The sequence below is a fragment of the Talpa europaea genome (assembly GCF_964194135.1).
Source record: "Talpa europaea genome assembly, chromosome: 10".
Lineage (NCBI taxonomy): Eukaryota > Metazoa > Chordata > Mammalia > Eulipotyphla > Talpidae > Talpa > Talpa europaea.
In genome coordinates this window covers 96,960,525-96,975,866 of record NC_140077.1, presented here as the reverse complement: position 1 = coordinate 96,975,866, position 15,342 = coordinate 96,960,525, and the positions used below count along the sequence as shown (strand labels likewise).

General features: G+C 35.3%; 1 protein-coding gene across 1 annotated transcript in view; it reads right to left on the bottom strand.

Annotated features, from left to right (window-relative positions):
• Positions 1-14,387: 14,387 nt before the first annotated feature.
• The window catches only part of PPP2R2A (protein phosphatase 2 regulatory subunit Balpha), a gene marked incomplete at both ends in the record, with an annotated part of 67,446 nt that continues 66,491 nt past the window's right edge, over positions 14,388-15,342 (bottom strand). The window contains one exon of the mRNA XM_084245828.1: positions 14,388-14,667. Within this exon, the coding sequence (XP_084101954.1) occupies positions 14,388-14,667 (280 nt within the window). The remainder of the gene's footprint in view (positions 14,668-15,342) is intronic.

The window sequence follows — 15,342 nt, the reverse complement described above, 5'->3', positions numbered from 1 at the left end:
CTCATTATAGTTTTGATTTGTATTTCCTTGATGATTAATGGTGTTGAGCATCTGTTCATGTGCCTGTTGGCCATCTGTATGTTTTCATTTGAAAACTATTCAGTTCATTTGCCTATTCTTTTATCAGATTTTTTATTGAATTATATGAATTCTTTATGTATTTTGCATATTAACCCTTTATCTGATGTATGACTTGCTAATATATTCTCCCATTAAGTTGTCTTCTCATTTTTTTTTAAGATTTATTTTATTTATACAAGAGCTGGGGTACAGGCCAGATGCGCGGGAGGGTGAAAGAATTCACCAGAGACAGAGTGGGGAACAGAACAGGCAGAATGATGAAATATATTGCTGAGGGGAGGACAAGAGGGGTCTGCTCGCCATGTGGTTGCTCCAAGGCTGGTGGGGATTGAACCGGCACAGCAGAGGCTGAGGGCAGCTTTACAGCACTGCGCTCAAACACCTGCACCACCAGGGAGGCCCGTCTTTTCATTTTTTTGTCCCTTCACTGTGCAGAAGCTTTTTAGTGTGATGTAGTTTCTTTTATTTTAGCTTTTATTGCCCTTATCAACTCCAGAAAAACATTGCTAAGTCCAATGTTAAGGAGTTTACCACTTATGTTTTCTAGGAATTTTAGGGTGTTAAGTCTTATATTCATGTCTTTAATCTATTTTGAGATGATTTTTGTATGTGGTGTAAGTTACATTAGTGGCCCAGTTACATTCTTTTTCTTGTGTCTGTTCTATTTTCATAGCACTATTCATTGAAGATCCTGTCTTTCCCTCAATGGTAGCTTCTTGCTTCCTTGGTCATAAATTAATTTACCAGATATGCATTCTTTATTCTGTTCCATTGATCTGTCTCTGTTTTCATGCCAATACCATGCTATTTGATTCCTACAGCTTTGTAATATGGTCTGAAATCAGTGAGCATGATGCTCCCAGCTTTTTTCTTCTTTCTCAAGGCTATTCAGAATCTTTGTTGGTTCCACACGTATTTAAGGATTGTTGTATTTCTGAGAAAAATGCCATTGGCATTTTGATAGGGACTCCATTGAATTGGAGGACTGTTTTGGGTAATATGGACATTTTAATAAGATTAAGCCTCTTTTAATCCATGAACATGGAATATCTTTCCATTAATTTGTGTCTTCTTCAGTTTCTTCATCAGTGTTTTATAATTTTCATTGTACAGGCCTTTTGCCTCCTTGATTAAATTTATTTATTCTTAAGTATTTTATCCTCTTTGATGGCATTATAAATTGGATTATTTGATTAATTTCTCTTACTTTATTGATGGTATATAGAAATAGAATGAATTTATGTACATTGAGCTTATATTCTGCAATTTTACTGAATTTGTTTATTCCAACAGTTTTTTGGGGGGGGATCTTCAGCATTTCCTATACATAAATACATGTCATCTGCAAATAGAGTTTATATTCTTCCTTTCTATTGTGGATGATTTTTCCTTCTTTTTCTTGTCTAATTGGTCTAACAGTACTGTGTTGAATAAAATTGGTGAGAATGGGCATCCTCATCTTGTTCCTAATCTTAGAGGAAGATCTTTCAGAATTTTACCGTTTAGTATGATGTTAGGTGTGAAATTGTCACATATGGCCTTTATTATGTTGTGATAATATACTATCAACTAGATTTTCCCATATATCTGCTTCTCTATGTCTTTTGTTTATAGATATAGATCTCATTTCTGGAAAATTTCTTTAAATCATTCTGCTACATTATTTTCTGCAGACATACAAATTAGGTATATGCCATAATTCACTTGCCTGTCCTCAGTAGCTATCATTTACTGACTTCTTTTTCCCTTTAAATATATTTTTTTCTCCAAATATTTCATGTTACAGAGAGAATAATCCCCAAATATGCCCAGGCCCTAATCACTGGAACATGTGCATATGTTATATTACATGACAAAGGGACTTTGTGGGTATAATTGGGTTATAGACTTGTAAATGAGAAGAGATTTTCTGGATTATCTATGTAGGAGCATCTAATCATAGGAACACATAAAAGCAAATGATTCTGTCCCTAAAGAGAGAACTGAAACAGAAAAGTCAGGGAATTTCAAATGTGGTAAGGGTTGAGTTTGCTATATTTGCTCTAAGATATAGATAACTGGAGCTAAGGGTGGCCTCAAGCCGACAAAGGAAAACCAGGCCTTCATTCCTAACCTGTATGAATTGAATTCCTCCAGCAATCTGAATGAGTTCCAAAATGGATTCTTCCACACCTTCTGAAAGGAGCCCAGTCAACCACATATTGATTTTATCTTTGTGAGATTTGGAGCAACGAGATCAGCCAAGACCACCTGGATTTCTGACCAGCGAACTGTGAGATGATACCTCTGTGTGAGTCACACCTGTAAGTTGGTGGTGAGTTGCTTGGAAATAATAAAAAATTAATTTACTAAACTTCATGCTTTGATAAAATTTATTTAAAGATAAACAGATTAAAATGATACAGTGATTAAAATGAGTTTGCAACTTTTAAACAAATGCTTCTCTGTATCTCTCTATATATTTTCCATTATAGTCATTCCAGTATTAACATAAATTTTATTGTTACTATTCAGAATTTACACCAAAATATTTAGTTACTCTCTTGTCTATTTAAGTTTTGAGTTTCTTTATGAGTAAGCTTTTATATTTAGGTGCCTAAAAATAAAGGAAATACAACTAAAAAAATTGCAGTAAGTGTGAGTGAAATAAGTAAATGCACCACTGAAAAGTTTATAAAAAATTTGTAGACAAAATAAGTTAGAATATGGATACAATTATTTAAGTAGAATTAGTTACATAATTACAGTATATAATTTCATTGTTATGTGTAATAGTGGTAGTAACATGAATCAATCCATCAATTAAATAATTTTTATCTTGGATAAATTGCTAGGACAGAAATTTTTTTAATTATGAAACAGACTTCCACTTCCAGCGGTTGTAGAGTAACAGAGATAAGACATATCTTCTGACAGTAGAACTAGCAAATGGGATCAAATGTATAGAACAATAGTTTTCAGATCCTGCACAACACACAACAGGGAGCATAGTACTGAAACAAAAGAGAAGAAAGCAGCCAAGAAAAATTCTGTATTACCTTGGGTTCTACTTGGAGAAAGGCCCACAGCAGAAAAGAGAATCAAAGCAGAACATGGCAGACTTGATAAGATGAAGAGACAACAATTTGAGTCCAAGGAAGTTAGATGATTAGAAGTTATTGGGCAGAGTTCTGAAGATACCGGAGCAATGAACAAGAAATCTGCATGTTGATCTCTTTTATTCTTTTCCTAATACAAAGCCATGCAAGCATTGAGTGAAACTAAAGAATGCCTGGGGAACTACAACTTAAACAATTTTCTGGACTCACCCAGGAATGTGATCTATTCAAGTTCTGATAGGATATATTTGGAACTTCCAGATTGATTAACAGTTGTAGATTTGGAGAAGTGGCACATCTGGAGAGGACAAGGAAATTCCATGTCCCTTCCCACATACCTTGCCCTGTGCATCTCTTCTTTCTGACTATTCCCCAATTATATTATCTTATAATTAACCAAATCTAACTCCCTAGGAAACACTGTGAGGCAAGTATTAACTTGCTGGTGTTTTATTTTGGAAGATATAAACCTAAGACAGTAAGAGTGAGGTAAAAGGAAGTATGGCAAGGAAGGAACTTTAGTTGCTAAATGGAGTCCTGTTCTTCAAACAACACACCTTGCATTTGTGAGATCTTTGCTTTGTATCAAAGCAGAAGAGATGAAATGATAAGAATTAGATGATAATGGTGAGAATTGCAGTTTACTATGTGTATTCAAAGAAGGAACAGATCCTTGTGGAAGACAACGTTCTCAGAATCCAGACAACATCTAATATTCTAGCTTTATGGTAATCAGATAGGTGAACTGATTCCTGTTTGGGGTCCAGATCACTGCAGCTAACAACTGTCTCTTTTTTAACTTAGCTAAGAATTTAGCCCCATCTCATTAGTGAAACAGGTAATTATCAAATACATGGTTGACAAAACATTGGGTACAAACAAGTGCTGTAAAGAAAACAAGGCCTGGGGGTTGATTATAGACACTAATGAAGGAGAGAAGACTAGCTTTAGTCTGAAGAAAGCTCAATAGACATTTAAATCAAGACAAGGGAGATTACTTGTGATTGTCAGAAGCTGGGCATGTCCAAATAACAGAAAGAGCCTTGAATGTGAGCTGAGTGCACAGGGAAGAGTGGAAGATGGAAAAGGAGTTGGAGGGAGTCAACCTACATTTAAAGCTTATAAACCACAATAGGGTTTCCTGGGTACAGAAAAGCAAGTTTCAGTTAAGGCAAACTGAATTACTGAGCAAAACCGGAAATATTCCTAACTGTCCTGGTAAATGTCTCTTGTTTACTGTGAGAGTAGCATGCATGTGAGAGGCAGACATGATGTAGACCCCCACTTGGAGAATCCTGAGGCTAGGTCTTTATAGCAAAGCCTGCGATCATGAGGGGAAATTTCATGTTTTGTATATGTGTTAAATTGAGCCTGGATACTGGAGAGTTTGTGGGTACCACATTGTATGTCATTTCCCCCACCTACCTTTAGTCAGATAATAAATCAGAAGAGAGTGCCACACATTTACAAGAGAAGCTAAAGTTATTATGCATTTAATATGTGCCAGACTTGCTAAGTGCTTCACAGTTAATTTCCTATTCAATTCTTTTAACAATGCTATGCATTAGTCTCACTACTATTTTACAGATGAGGAAACTGAGACTCTCACAAAGTATATCATATACGAGATGAGTGATCCAGAATGACTTGTCCAAAGCAGACTTACTGCTACAATGTTCATTTGCATTTAACACAAATGTGAATGAACTGTATATTCTGATTCAAACCTAGTTTCTCTACCTCCAAGGCACCATCTAGAAAAATGACTCGATTAGACCAGCTGCTTCTTTACCCAGGTTACAGGTCTAAGTTTCTATTTATGTGCTTATGCAAAGTCCAAAGCAAGGTTTAATAATTTAGCTTTTAACTTCTAGGAAAGAGTTTGTCTCCTTTAAAATGCTCAATGAATTGTTGGCTGCCTGCATGTTAATCCAGGAATTGATTTCTCTCGGATTAGTTTTGCCCTTCTGTCAAGACAAAGTTAAGAATCAGAGCTCTATTATGCAGAAAATGTTCCACCTTGATCTCTGAGGTTTAATCTAGTTCTAGAATTCTGAATTTTACTGCTCTTAGGAAAATAAGGGCTGTACTTAAGGAAGTGGACATTTTGATCCAGAAAATTTTTGGAACCTGTAACACTAAATCTGAAATAAGATTTTAAGCGTGTTTTACTATCTAACAAAGCTGTTTAGATCCTTCTGTTGAGCAGTTATAACTCTAAAATCTGTGTGCCCAGATTTTAAATATATCATCTGATGACCCAGTACTTTCACTTTTAGGAAATTGTTCTAATGATAATCAGAGTAGATGTTTGTATAACTGTACTATTATATGCAACAAAAACTTAGGGGAAAAAAATCTGACAAAAAGTCAATTTTAATATATCCTTAGAATGCAGTCATTAAAAATGTGATGGGAAAATGTCAACCATAAAATGTAGCCTGCTAGTTTTTGTATATATGAAAGTAAAACAAATGATTTCTGAGAGGTGGCTTTGTGGACTTTTTTCCTCCCCTGGAAGCTTAAAGTAGTGGTTATGACTGGGCTCTGGAGACAACGCATCTGGGCTCTCCCCTTTGCTCTACCACTTGCCAGTTGTGTGGCTCTGGGCAAGTTACTTTGAGAAAATAAACCCTAAGTATATATGCAGCTGTCATCATTACCACTATAAAATGGAAACAAAATAAAAAAATGTATTTCACAGAGGAGGTGTGTTGTTAATATATTGCCAAAAACATAGGACCTAGAATGAGAAAAGCTGGTTCTGAGTCCAAGTTGCCAGTGGTGAGATCTTGTCACATCTGCTTTGAACCTGATTTCAAGGGTAAATGGGGAGTCATCCTCTTTCACTGTGCCAGGTGGAGGCATCAAACAAAATGCTTGTAAGAGTTACATACACCATGGTGTACTCTGCAACCTATTTTATTAGCAGTAAGTGTACTGAGTGTTGATCTTGTAATATCAGACCCAATTATAAGAAATGTTGCCTGGTTTGGGCTCTATTTCTAAAGTAGGAGAGGTACAAATTCAATTTTTTGTAAGGAAGGAATGTACTAAATTGAAGAATGACCCGTTGAGATGCGTTCTTATCCAACTGACCAAAAAAACTGTCTACCAGATAGGCCAGAACTGGGCTGTCTGCTGAGAGGGTGTAGAGAGGACAAGAGGAAAAAAGAACTTTACAACATTTTCTTAAAACTGGTGAGATTCCTAGTGGAGAATCCCCATCACCTCCTAACTACATTTTCTCTGCTGTTTAAGGTAACTACAGACGCTTGATTACTGGCTCCTTTCAGGTGTTACTAAACCAACGGTTGGGCTTAAAGAGTTTACCCTAGATTTGGGCTACTAACATTTTCAAAGACACGGCGAGGATGTCACTTGGAAAAGTTCAAATTATACTTCATTCCTCTAACTCTGCTGCATGGTTCAAATAATAAAATAGTACTACGTTTTAACTGCCACAAAGGACATATATTTCAGTTTTCTTTGTAGACCAAACAATTTAGTATTTTGTCTTTATTCATATGAAGAGGTAGGCTTAATGAGGTCTGAGGTTCCTTTAAACAATAAAGATGCACAGGTCAAGAGTACTCTATGCTAATGGGACACTGTATCTGGCAATTCAAATTGAATATAATAATTTGTACCTATTATAATCCTGATGGAATTCAGAATTAGAATGAGAAGGACCTTTTAGAAAAGTGACCACCACATAGACCCCACCTGGAGCACCTGCTACCGTACTGCCACTCCACTAGAATGATGAACTGTACTGTTGGATGAAAGAAGTAAAACCACACTAAAGCTTTGAGAGAAGTGACACCATCTCATTTAACTTCATGAAGCAGATTCAACCGTGACAAAAACAGCTACACACCAAAAAATACAAATTTCATTGAACATACAGAAGTAAAATTCCAAAATTATTAGACATATCTTCCCTGTGTCCCTTCAGTTCAAAGGGGAAAACAATAAACTTAATACATGGTCACAATCATCTGATATCATTATATTTGACTAAAAAGAAAAAATAGTAAAAATACGACTAAGTAGGTTCTTAACACGAGAAAGAATATTTCAAATCAAGAGTCCACATTATATCAAAAAGTATTTCCATGAAGTCATGAACAAAGCAAACATACTTAGTTTCTACTTTTTATTTAGCATTATTTCTAGAAGTTTCTGCAATTAAAACAGCAAAGTGGAGTAGGAGACACAATATTGGAAAATAAATGAATTTGAAGACAATATAATTATACAAAGAATCAAGTGACAGTAAACTAAAATTGCTAAATGCTCTAGTTAATGGCTGAGTTTAAAATAAATTTAGTGAAAATAGCTCTTATGTGGCAGAATTAATAGAAATGAAAATGCAATGAAGAAATGATTCACATTGAAAGCGTTACATGTAAAAAGCGAACTTTTTTCTCCTCACGTTAGGTTGGGGAAGGCCTTTCTAATTATAAGTGAAATAAACTAATAAAAAAAGAAACCATATATACCTTAAAAAAAATAAAGGAACCAAAAAAGCCTGGGAATATTCACAAATGTAAATATAGACATCTAGTCAGACTAATCAAGAAAAAACCTTAAATGACTAATATCAAGATCGAAAGAGAAGATATGGATAATAAAAACATTAAAAAGGTGTTATGGACTTTAATATTTGCACTGCCCCTCTGTGTTCATGTTGATGCCCTAACCCCAGTATGGCAATATTTGGAGATGGGGCCTTTGGGCAGTAATTAGTTTTACATGAGGCCCTGAAGGCCAGGCCCCAGTAACGGGATTAGTGTCCTTACAAAAGACTGGCACTCCTCTGCTCGCTCCACCACATGAGGACACAGCAAGAAGGCATCTTCTGCAAGCCAGTTTTCTCATCAGACACTGAATGTGCTGGAACCATGATCTTGAACTTCCCAGCCTCCAGAACTGTAGGAAATCTGTTGCATTCACCCATGGGCATTTTCTTGAAAGACAACCTACCAAAGCTCATTTAACATAGTCTGCATGATTGTTTCAAAAGCTAATTCAGATTAGAAGGCATTTCCAAATTGAGACCCAAATGGGATCACTGGTGACTTCTTCTCAACATTTATGGGAGAAATTAGATTTCTACTCACATTCTTCAATAATATAGGAGAGGAGGGAAACTCCATTTTACAAGGTCAATGGAAAATGAGTGGAATTCATATTGGAAAATAAAAATTTGAAGATATTGGCTAGACGATAACATAAGGTTAAAAAAAAAAACCCACAAATCAATAACCCTTATGAGTATTGATGCAAAATTACTTAACAAATACTAGCAAGAGACTCCAGTTAATATTCTGGGAAAGCAAGGTTGGTCTACTACCAAAAAATTAACGTAATTCACCCTAGCAGCATGAAGAAAAATGTTATGATTTCAGTAAATACAAAATGTGACAAAATCCAATATTCATTTATGATTAAGAAATCTCAGAAAACTGGGCCTCCCTGGCAGCGCAAGGGTTTAAGTCGCAGCACTGTGAAGCTATCCGCTGCCAAAGCAGCACCGCACGAGTTTGATGCCTGGCTGGCCTACATGGCGCAGCAGACCTCTGTATCACCCGCTGCTCCCCTCAGCAGTTTATTTCAGTCAATCTGCCTGTTCTGTTATCCACTCTGTCTCTGGTGAGTCCTCTCACTCTCCGCTCCTGTGGCCTGCACCCGTTTTGTATGCATAAATTTAAAAAATCTCAGAAAACTAGGAAAATGTGAATTTCCTCAGCATGTTAAAGGCCATTTGCAAAATTCCTACAACTAACAAACTGAATAGTAAAAGACTGAATGCTTGTTCCTAACATTGGTGACAAGGCCAGGATGTGTCTGCTCTCACCTGTGTCTACTCTTTCACCATCACTTGGAAAGGTTTGACCAGATTAGGACAAGAAAAAGAAATAAAAGGCATTCAAAAGGAAAACTGTAAAGTCTAGAAAGGAAGAAAACATTTATTATAATTTGTAGACATGACTAAATAGAAAACTTTTAAAAAATCAGGAGTGAAATTTGGCAAGAGATCAGGATACAAGGCAACATACAAAAAATCAACTGTATTTCTAGATATTAGCAATGAACCATTGGAAATTGAATTTTTAAAGTACCATTAATAATAGCACAAAAATATGAATTACTACCAACGTAAGTGCAACAGTTGCATGTATGTTCACTCTCCCTGGATTAGTCTATGGATTCAACACAACTGTCTTCCAAATCCAAATGGATGCTTGTTCTTGTCAACAGGCTGATTCTAAAGTGTATAAAGAAAGACAGCGGAACTAAAACAGCCAAACAGGTTTTAAAAAGAGTTGGACTTACATGAAGCTACAGTAATCAGGTCAATGGCGTGTGGGCGAAGCAGACACAGACTAATGGAAGAGTTCAGAAACAGACTCTAATATTACAATTGCTGACTGATTGTAAACAAAGGTACAAAGAAAAATGAACCTCAATATGGCACATATATAATTTTTATTAGATTTTTAGATTTAGCTTTACTATGTACCAAAAACGCAAGTTTTGGACCACACTTAAAAGCTGAAAACTATCAAACTTCTTAAAAAAAAAAAATCTTTATAACCTCAAGTTAGGCAGATTACTTAGAAATGGCACCAAAAGCATAATTCATTAAAAAAAATTGATGCAAAAAGCTGTTAAATGGAAAAATAAAGACAAGCCTCAGACTGGGAGAAAATATTTATAAAACACCTATCTGATAAAGGTCTTATAACCAGTTTATAAACATTAAAGTCTGGGTTGAAATGTGGTAACACGAAGTGGGCTACAGTTTTTACAAGTTGATGAACTTATAAAACATGAGATTTTTGTCCGCGACTAGGAGTGTGAAAATAGGATAACTCTATACTTGTGAAGGAACTATTTTTAGAAGAGGCACCTGACATTTATGTTAAATCTTAAATATATCCATATCCTTTAATACAGTAACTGTTTTTAGCGATGTATTCTAAAAATCTTGCAGATCAAGACTGGCATGTATGTTCACTAATAATTCTTGCAAAAACGAAGTCAGTTTTGACAACAGGTACTGGGTAAAATAATGGATCACCCATAAACATGAGGCTACGTAGACAGAGGTCTCGCAGAGTGTTTGATATGGAAAACTGTTCTAAGATATGTTCATTAGAGAAATAGAACATCAAACAGTATACATGACTTGTTTCTCTAAATAAAAAGCATATACCCAGAAAGAGAGTAAAAGAAAATACATAACAAATGAGAATGAGTTCGCTCTGCATACTACCGGTGGGGTGATTTTTTTGTATTTTCTGAAGAACGTGTATGCAGAACCCAGAAGTTTTCATTAAATGACTTACAGCAGCATAAATGTGCAACATGAAATTCTTGGCTGCCTTGTAAAGGGCAGAGAAAGCTAACAGGGTACATAGGATCTGATTTCACAAGGGGGTGGGCAAAGTATGGTTAAAAGGGCAGCTCCAAAACTCTTCACATTAGTTTTGCTTTTTCCCTAAAAAGGTATGATCATAATGGACATTGTAGTTGACATCTGGATTCCCCCTTCATCAGTGGCCCCTTTCAAGCTCTGTCTCCCAAGTCACATTGAAGTGGTTTTATTTGGGCATAAATACACTTCTGGATTTTCCCCTTTGTTTTCTGATCTGCTCTTTAATAATAAAGCTCTTCCAGGACAGAAACAAACCCCCCAATGCAAGCTTACAAATACATAAATGCTGTTTTAAGACTCAGATGTCGCCCCCTAGTGGAAACATTCTCAAATAACATGTTGCTTTTTACATTGCTGTGGAGTTTAGGTGAGAAGTATTAAAATATTAGATTTGTCCCTTATGCCATTTATGTTTGCCAAATTTCTCCTTTTGGAGGAAACTAAATTGAGTAGTGCCTTACCTGTTTTGATAGGCATTGTGCTAAGAGGAGGGAGGGGTGTATGCGTGTGTATGTACACACATAACTTTAAGCCATGAGAGTGTTTCTTAATTTTTATAGATAGTAGGGCACAAAGTCTAATACTACCTGCAATAAAATGCCAAGGAAAGAAAATTAAATTTATCATTACACTTAAAAAACAAATCTTCAGCATTTGCGGAGACCTAAGACTTTGTAAATTAAGCATTTGACTAATACTAAAGAATAATGTTTTAATTACAAAATAAAGAACTGTCAATCCCTAAGTCTTTTGGGGGAGGGGAAGAGTGTGTAAAAAACCTTTCTAAACCTGTTAATAACACAAACAGCAGCTTAAATGACTGGCCATATGAACAAGTAACTAAAATAGTGCTCTCAATACTAACATGAATGACTCAATTCTTGATTATTTAGCATGCACCTATCTTTTCTTTCCACTTGCTTTTGTTTTTGCAGAAGTGTATATTACTACTTTATATGTGGTAAAGACAAGATGCTGAAGAAATATTCCCTAAGAAGATAACATTTAAATTTCATTAAGATGCTTTTCAGCACTGTTTAGCTTTCACATATAATTTTCTCAGAATAAACACATTACTCATAAATACTGTTAGACACAAAAATAACCTGTCTTCATATTTCTAGTTTTAAGAATATCTGTAAACCAGAATAATTCTCACACATAAGGTTAAAAAAATCTTCACTTAATTTGAAAGGAAAAAAAAAAAAAATGGATGCATTTTAGTGCCAAAAGACTAGGTAGGGCTTCACAGAAGAAAGCCTGATACCCCGCAGTTATGTAAATACATAAGACAGTTATATAAATACATAAGATGCAGAGGCTATTGCCCAGCCACTGAATAAAGATCAAAGGAGATTAACACAAATTTATTTTTCCTGCTGGAATTTTTGCAGGTTAAGACAGAAGCATAGAATATGTTTATGTCTATAGGTGGCAAGAGGATAGGAAAATACAAGCAACTTGACAAGACTAAGTTTATTCTAAGTATAATTTTTATTAATAAAAAGGTTACCCATAACCATATAAGATAAGTGGCTGGGCTAATAGTTTGCTACACCAAAGAAATTAAAAATTGATACTTATGAATATTTTACAATAATTGATAATAGCATTCCTTGATAGAGGCATTTTAGTTTTAGCAATGTTTCCTTGAATATAAAACACTAACCTTTAGTGTTAAGGATGACAATCATCCTAGCTACTAGGGAGTCAAAAAAGAATTCCCAAGAGCTATTTGGTGGTTTTATCTCAAGACCTACACCCAAACTGGGGGGAAACCACCTCCCAAAGAGATCTTCAGGAGAGTCAATTAGACAGTATCACGTGATACTGGTGGCAGGGGACTATCTCACTTCCAAGTCAAGCATAAAGAGTAACACAAATTATAAATGCACCAAAGATCCCCAAATAAATTAGTAAAAGTGCCATTACTTTAAGAATTATTAGACATATAATCAATGTGTTTAAGTACAAATTCAAATTTGTTAAGTCCAAAAGATACAGTAATTTTATTACATAAAATTTCTGTGTGCTAAAAATGTTACCTTACAAGACAGAGTAATTGTATAAGTGTAGAGGGAATCACCGTTGAATTGTTCAATCATTTTTCACTGATAAGGATAAAATAAAAGGTAGTGGACAGGACACAAAAGCAGCACTCAGAGTCCTCTAAAATTCAAGGTGGTTATATTACTGTTCAACCAAAACAACTACCATTCTCTAATAATATAAATGCCTACTCAAGTGTATCTTTTAAAAATAAAGTCCATTTTTTTCTCCATTAAAGCTTCTGCAAGACTGACAAAGGTACATTCTACCTCGTAAAAATAGGAGTACTCTTCATCTTTGGGTAAAGTATCACCACTTCAGGAAAATGTAGTCATGAACAGATCACTATATATATTTTTTTCTTGAGGCAACTGTTGGGATTTCATTAAACACTTTTTTGAACACTGTACCTTTAAAGTTTGTCTTTAATAACAATAGCTTTGGGAAAACAAAAATATAAAGGAAAAATACCCAAGGCAAAATACATTTCATTCAGATTTGATAGCAGTAAAAAAAAAAAAAAATTAGTGCAATGTCAATTTTAATCTATGTAAATCACTTGAGGTTAGTTTTATGTTATATGGATTGAATGACAAAAAGTCAACTTGTTAAAAAAATGTTAAATTGTTGACTTAATAAGGCAAAAATGAAATTAAGCACTGTAAAAAAGTCTTTAGAAATGAAGTTCTACAAATTTGGTTCCCATTTACAACAATTTCGTTAACAGATAATGAGTTAAGTGTAGATACAATGTATCTAATACCCTCATAGCTACAGTAAAAAAGATCTTTAGTAGCATTATAGACTGTAAAATTCTTAATACCAAGTTATTTCAAAACATGTTGATACAGAACCAATATCTCTCCCTTCATGTAATTAACAAAAATACCAACAAAACAATGGAAACTCAGTTCATTTCACTGCGCCCATAGGTATGACACAAAATATTGGCTTAAAGAGGTAGATTAAAAAGAAAAAGAAAACCAGATTCTCCATTCTTTGTCACTTTTATTCAGTAGTAGTTTTTTTTTCCTTATTTTCAGTGCCAGACATGGCAAGGAGTGATTACAGCCAACTGTTATTAAAACATTTGTTCGCAACATATACCCCCTTTACCACTGACCCCAAACTGACTCATTTTTGTGTGCTTTCGTTCTTTCTTTTTTTAATATACCACCACCAAGACTGGGTGGAGGGGGCAGGGGTAAGAGAGATGAAGGGGAAGAGTCCAGGAGGCCAGAAGAGGAGGAATGCTACAAGCCACAGTAAGAATGAGCTGTATTTAATTTAAAAAAGGGGGCAGGGGTGTACCCCACAAATGATACAGTAATGAGGATACACAATTAAATCCCATAAGCATGACTGAAGGCTTTCACTGTGTTTGACGTCATCACAATGGAAGGCATAAAAAGTGGAGTAAATCAATGTTGATACAGTCCAATCTAGTCCATTAGGCAAGATGGTGCAAGAAGTCATTTAAATTAAAAGTGCCCTACCCTTACCTAAATGGCTAGCAGACATGGAGAACACCACAGTGATGAATCCACAGAGCTTTCTCCATGTAGCTATAAAAAATATGTTGTTGAATGGCACATTGTCAAACACTGGAAAGGGGCGCCACAATGGACCTCTCTCTTTTTTTTAGGTACGAATGCTAGATTCAACTATCTCAACTAAGCAGGAAGTGGGCTCTTCTGCTAGGAATGCCAACCCTAATTCACTTTGTCTTGAAATATATACAGATTGTTTGTAGTAGCTACAGCAATGATATTTTCCTTGGGATGCCAGGCTGTATGAAGTATTTTCTTGTTGAAGTCTAGGCTGTCAACACTTATTTCATCTTTCTTTCGCTTGCCACTTGCACAGACTTTGCGTGGCTTCAGAACCGTGCGAGGTTTATTGTTTTCCCGAGATGCTTCTAGGGTTATGTCTCGCTTTGTGTTCCTGTCAAACATTCTGAAGAAATTATTGTAAGATCCAGTCATGACAACACTGTAAAAGTACACAAAGCACTCAGTCAAAAAAGTGAACAGGAGTTTGTTTTTAGTAAAATGATTCAGTGATGAAACCTAGCCTAGTACTTCACAGGAAATAGCTACTTCTAGCAAATCTGGATTAAGGGTGAGGGCTGCAAATGAACCCAGGGGATCGTAGCCTAGAAATAGGGTACTAGTTAACTTAGGTTTCTACCAATGGCTACTTTTTGTGATGGCCAAACCTATCACTGAGTTTTGAAAGCATTCTCAAGTAAAACCTGTTAGTAGGAGGACCAAGCTATCCTGCTGAATTTTTTGTATTTATGGCCTCTGAAATGAATCAATACAGCCACCTTCTTGAGCAGCACCATCTATGGGACAGTGGCTAGAACTGGACTCCAGCTGCTTGTAAGAAACCAATGCTTTATTATTTAAATCATAAACTATTTAATTTGTTCCCTGGACGCTGTCTGATTTGGATAATCCTATCTTATGAATCCTTTTAACAAATTTGCCCCAGAAAATATTAAGCAAGCATATACAATTTTAATTAACATCATTTCACTTGTAACACTAAATACATTTTAAGTAAAATTTTTGCAAATAGTTTTAATGCTATCAGGTTAAAGGGATATTAAATTATTAGCCTGCCTAAGATACAGTCCCATCAATTCCACTTGCCACCCATAAC